The sequence below is a fragment of the Sesamum indicum genome, linkage group LG7 (assembly GCF_000512975.1).
Source record: "Sesamum indicum cultivar Zhongzhi No. 13 linkage group LG7, S_indicum_v1.0, whole genome shotgun sequence".
Classification (NCBI taxonomy): Eukaryota; Viridiplantae; Streptophyta; class Magnoliopsida; order Lamiales; family Pedaliaceae; genus Sesamum; species Sesamum indicum.
Genome location: NC_026151.1, coordinates 10,806,991 through 10,812,988, shown reverse-complemented (window position 1 = coordinate 10,812,988; position 5,998 = coordinate 10,806,991). Strand labels below are relative to the sequence as shown.

At 35.0% G+C, this 5,998-nt stretch overlaps 1 protein-coding gene across 1 annotated transcript in view; it reads left to right on the top strand.

The window, feature by feature from the left end:
* LOC105167205 (protein SMAX1-LIKE 7) overlaps window positions 2,543-5,998 on the top strand; it is a 4,867-nt gene continuing 1,411 nt past the window's right edge. Inside the window, 3 exon segments of the mRNA XM_020695483.1 lie at window positions 2,543-3,941; window positions 4,893-5,130; window positions 5,303-5,998. The exon segment at window positions 5,303-5,998 is cut by the window's right edge and continues 5 nt beyond it. Coding sequence (XP_020551142.1) covers window positions 2,737-3,941; window positions 4,893-5,130; window positions 5,303-5,998 — 2,139 coding nt within the window. The 5' untranslated portion in view covers window positions 2,543-2,736.

Below are 5,998 nucleotides of genomic sequence, written 5' to 3'. Positions count from 1 at the left end.
ACATCAACAAAACAGTTAAATGAAAATTCATATTTACCCCTCAATTGACTTATAATGCTGATGAAAGCCAGAGAAAGTTCTTTTATTACTTTAATATTGTTATTTCGTATATTTTCTTTACATGAGAATGATATTTTCATAAATACATATTTTGTCAATTGAATTCGAATTCTAACATTCGAGTCTTAACTATATATTTATAAACGTGGTCTATAATGCACACAAAGTTAAAAATATTTATGAATTTGAAAATCACAATTGTATAAAAATTTAGAAATACAATCAAATAATTTAATTTTGTCTCCATATATCTATAAATTAAGGAGTAAAAATTTTGAACCGACGATGAAACTTTGGTAAAACTTATATGATAATTTTTAATAACTATTAAAATATAAAACACCAACTTTAATTAAAAGATTTTATTAATATAATGATTTATGATTAATCAGTTAGATTTCGCGAAAATAAAAAATCTACTTTTATCTAAAAAGTAGCAAAGAAAACGACTAGACATAGGGAAAATTGACTTTTTGGACATACTACATAAGTTTTGAGTTCAATTAATTGAATAAAAATATGATTGGGGGGGACCTTTTTTTAAATAATAAAGTCATGTGTGGTAATAGAATTGGAAAGAATTTTTTTTAATTTTTTTGAAGTGTGGAAAGAATATATATAATTTTGGTAGAAATAGAAAAAAAGGTAGATGAAAAGGTTGAACAAAGTAACATATCAAATGAGACAACTTTTTTGGGGTGTAAAAGCCCCTTAGGGTTGGAGGCTTTAATATTCTCAACCAATCATGAAACGATACGCGCTAAAAATATTTATCCGAAATAAATTTAGCCGAATCAAATCAATTATAGAGCAAGTACAATATATTTATTATATAATTTATCACTTTTTTGAACTATACATCAATCACACTATGAATATATTATATTTTATATTCGATCAAAGTCAAACCCTATGTGAATTAGAATTTTCTCATATTGGGTGGTGCCTGACTGTGTGGTGGTGGCACTCCTTGCTTTGTTCCTTTCAACCCTCCACAAGTTGAAGCCAATCAAACACCAAAACACACACACACACACACTTTATATGTTGGGAATGATATTGTAATAAATGGAACAAGGGAGTAAGAAAGATAACTTTTTTCCCCACTTGTAAAACCATTAGTTCATTACACAACCGATATGTATATATGGTTTCAAATTTATAAAGAGTTTTTATTGTTACTGTAATGAACTTGTTTCAGTAACATTCAGAGATGCCTATGTCTGTGTCTATATATATACAGGAAGATATTTGATATGTGTGTTTAAAATTTGAAAATATTATGACAGAATGTATTTATTGAATTTATGATAATGGAAATAGTGAATAGATATAATTGTGCCAAAATGTAAATAGTGGAAGTTGAAGTGGATGCTCAAGGACAGTTGTAGACTTGTAATTTGCAACTGAAGTAGCATCTACCAACTATATATTCCTATGTTTTTCACTTCAAAAATAGACCACATCAAAAGTAAGGTGAGAGTGACTTGAAAGCTGTTTCTTATCTTGCCCCCACTCTCACACTCACTCTACTGCCCACACTATCTTTTCTAACTAAATATTTGATTTAATCGAATCAATTATAAAATAAGTGTAATATTCTTATTAGGTGATTACTCACTTTATATTAATTAAACACCAATCACACCATATGCAATTAGTTTATTGGCCTGAATAAGACCTTAAATATAAATTAGGGGGCCATTTTGTATTTAATCCTTTTAATTTTTTCGGATTTCCCTCTTTATTTTTCAAATCTCGTGCTGTGATTATTAATACAATCTGCATTCTGTGTTTCATTTTTCCTCTACTTGTTGGTTGGTCGGAATTAGATTTCTTATTACAATTCATGTTATATATTATGTTTTATTTTTCATATACGTTACGTATACAAAAATTATGTTAAATAAAAATCTTATATACATAGCGTCTATATGTAAAATAGAATAGAATTGCAACAAAAGTTTCAATGAAAAACTCAGAATCCAACCTACAACCATTATGTGACTTATATATATTGAATAGAATAGAAAATGTAAAAGAATTTAAAATATGAAAAAAATCGAATCTACCCTAACCCGTTCCTACTTTCATTTTTTTGAACACTATCTAATTAAATATATTCTATACTTGATGTTTTATGTATTCCGTACACAAATAAATAACTTAATTTTAAAATTTTAAAAATAAAATATATAATAATTATTATACTAATTTTAAAATTTTAAAAATAAAATATATAATAATTATATTACAAGTGTAATATACACGTAAAACATTTTTTAATTAAAAAAATAAAATATAATCTACTTATTATGTAATTGATTAATTTTTTTCTTGAATTATATATATATATATATATATCAAATAAGTATATTACGACTTATCATGTAATTAATTAAAATAAAAAGTCCGCGAAAACTCGATCCACAGGACCGGCTACCATCCCCCGTCTGTAATAAATAAATGAAAATCCCGAACCACCTCTTCTCAGCTTCGCATGCCTCTACGAACAACATAAAGTGTAAGAGGGAATATGGTCACTGTAAGCTATCAATTTCTTGATAGCAACACCATATGCATATACATCTATACTTAACTTTCCTCTCCCACTGCCTGCCGATTGGCGAACTATCAAACAATCTTTGCCTCCCACGCAATTCCCTAGCTCCGGCTATGCCGACGCCGGTTGCCGCCGCTAGGCAATTCCTAACTAATGATGCGGCGGTCGCTCTCGACGAGGCTGTGGCTGTCGCCCGTCGCCGTGGGCACTCGCAGACGACGTCGCTCCACATGGTCTCCTCGCTTCTCTCCCTCCCCAACTCTTCTCTACGTGAAGCATGCAAACGTACGCGTAACAATGCGTATTCCACTCGGGTTCAGTTCAAAGTTCTTGATCTTACTTTGAGTGTGTCTTTGGACCGTTTGCCCTGCTCACAAGCGACCAGAGTTGACGAGCCTCCGGTTTCGAATTCTCTAATGGCAGCTATAAAAAGATCTCAAGCTAACCAAAGAAGGCAGCCGGAAAGTTTCGGCTTTTATCAGCAACAGCAGCAGTATTCGTCGGGATCCTCTGTTCCAATAGTGAAAATTGAGTTGCAGAGTTTGATGTTGTCGATTCTTGATGACCCCTTGGTGAGTAGAGTTTTTGGGGAAGCGGGGTTCAGGAGTTGTGATATAAAGATGGCTATATTTAGACCGGGTAATACTCTTCATGCACGCCATCTGTTTGCTTACTATTCAGGCTACAAGCGGCCAAACTCACCTTTGTTTTTCTCTAATTTGAGCGGCAGTGACAAGAACACTGAATTGGGGAGTAGAGGTTATAGCTTTCCATTTATGAGGTGTTTTCTTGGGGATGAAAGTTCGAGAAGGATTGGTGAGATAATGGAAAGGAACAAGAAAAGAAATCCATTGCTTTTTGGCATCTCTGCTGGTGAAGCCTTGAGAACTTTCTTGGCAATCTTGGAAAGGAAAATTGAAGGTATTTTGCCTGTGGGGTTAAGTGGTTTGGCTGTAGTTTGTGTTGAAGATGAGGTTTTGAGGTCTGTGAATGAGGAGTCACTGAAATTGAGGTTTGAGGAAGTGGAAAGAATGTTGGGAAATGATAAAGGACCAGGGGTGGTAGTGAATCTAGGTGATTTGAAGGCATTGGCAGGTGATGGTGTTGGTATTGATGGTTTGAAATATTTGGTGGGCAAATTGGCTAGGTTGCTGGAGGAGCATGGTGGAAAACTATGGTTGATCGGGGCAGCGGCTACCTATGATGTTTTCTTAAAGATTTTGAACAAATTTCCTTCCATTCAGAAAGAATGGGACCTGGAGATCTTGCCCATTACTTCCCTTAAATTGTCCATGGGAGGTTCATATCCCAGGTCCAGGTAAATTTGGTTTGTGTGTCCCTTTTGTAACTATATATTAAATTACCTCTATCCATGTACTTTGGACAAGTATCCTATTTTGTTAGATTACTAGAAGAGTTTTCAAATTGACCTGGTACTTATTTAATGTTCAATACATGTTTTCTTAGTTCTAATACAAGGGAAGAATATCAGTAGTCACTATTAGGCCAAGAAAATCATGTATTGTACCATGAGACAGATTCTTGGATGCATTTTTAGGTCTTAGGTGTCGTGATACTGGAGACTAAATGTCAATAGAGTTCAACTGCCAGATCTGTTGTTGATTAATCTGAGGCAAGGGGATCGTAGTAGAATAGCTTTCCCTGTTAAGCTCTGGCCATTCCTGATGAGGTTTGGGTGGGTGTTGAACTGAAGATGATGTGGTTTTAATGGTTGGAACGTGTTCATCATAATACGCTTCTTATCTATGTCTCTTTTAATTTTCCTGCATTTTGTTATCAGAAATGCTGAAGTCTGTGTCGAATGGCTTACTTTCATGCAATTTCCTCCTTTATTATGCTCGGACTTAACTGTTAAAATCATTCATTTATATGATCCAGTCATTCATGAAGGTGGTTCTTTCTTTCAGCGGTCGTAGTATATCTGATGAATTGTGACTGGTAATTGCCATAGTAAACATCATGGATCAGTTATATTTCATCTGTCTTCCCTTCTATATAAGTTTGCTTTAATCTTTAGAGTTATGCTCGTATTCATCAGGTATTGGACTCATTGAATTGTTTAGGAAGGTAAAAAAAAATGTTTGGCTGCTCAACACAATAAATAATAAATATGGGTGCCTACCATCAGAGAAGTTTACAATATGGTAAATTGCAGACTCTGTATTTCGGGTTTTTACATGACTTGGTTCATGTTGATCTTTGATCCTCTTCATGAATCTCATAGAAGCATGAAATGATGAACTTTCAGCTTGATGGAGTCTTTTGTTCCATTCGGTGGGTTCTTCTCGATGCCATCTGACACAAAAAGTTCTGTGAGCAGTGCATGCCAATATATAGCCCGGTGCCACCAATGTAATGAGAAGTACAAGCAAGAACTAAAAGAACTTTCAAACGGAGGAGTTTGTTCACCGGTTACCAATCAGAATCAGTTGAGCTTGCATTCTTGGTCGCAGCTGAACAGATCTAATGATTTTGCTGCCAAAAAGGTGTGTTACTGCGTAACAACAAAATCGAATTCTTTTTTGTTCTGTTCAATTGGTTGGCTCCATAAAATGCAGCTGAATCCAATGTCAGTCTGCATCAATATTTCAACTATGTCCTATGTGTTTTTGTTCCGTGACAGGTCATAGTAACTTATTTTCGATTTTTCTAGTGCAGGCCGAAGATGATAGCTTATCGCTGAATGCAAAAATTGCAGGCCTCCAGAAGAAATGGGACAGTATTTGCCAGCAACATCACTACAATCAGCCGTCCCTCAAAGGCCATAGTCCCCATTTAGACTATCAGTTCCCACGTGTTCTGGGGTTTCAGGTTGCTGAAGAAAAGAGCGAAAAAAGTAATCTCAGTAGCAGCCACTCCAAAACATCATCAACTGAACAAGGAAACAAAAATGTTATTTCTAGCTTGTCCACTGATTTAAGACAAAGTTCGTCATTCAAAGAATTTCATTCATTGGATATGCAGTTAAAGACCAAAAATCCAAGTATTTTACCTGAATCCATTGAAATTCTTCCAAAGTTCATCGATGAGCCAGGTGGCATCAAATCTCATCATTTTGCTTCTTCAAGCGTCAGCATTGGCGATCGCGACTCTCCAAGTTCAGTTACCTCAGTGACTACCGATTTGGGCTTGGGAATTATTTCATTTTCCACCAGCCAAGAAGCGGAAAAACCAGTGGATGAATCTCACGAGGATCTTGTTCAGGATTTATCGGGCTCGTTGTCAACAAATGCTGATGCTACCAAAAGCTGTATCTCAAACTGTCCATCTTGGTGTTCTTCATGTTCGTCCCATGATAGTCATGCACACTCTAACATGAAAGACCCGAAGATGATATACAAAGCTCTTGTCGAA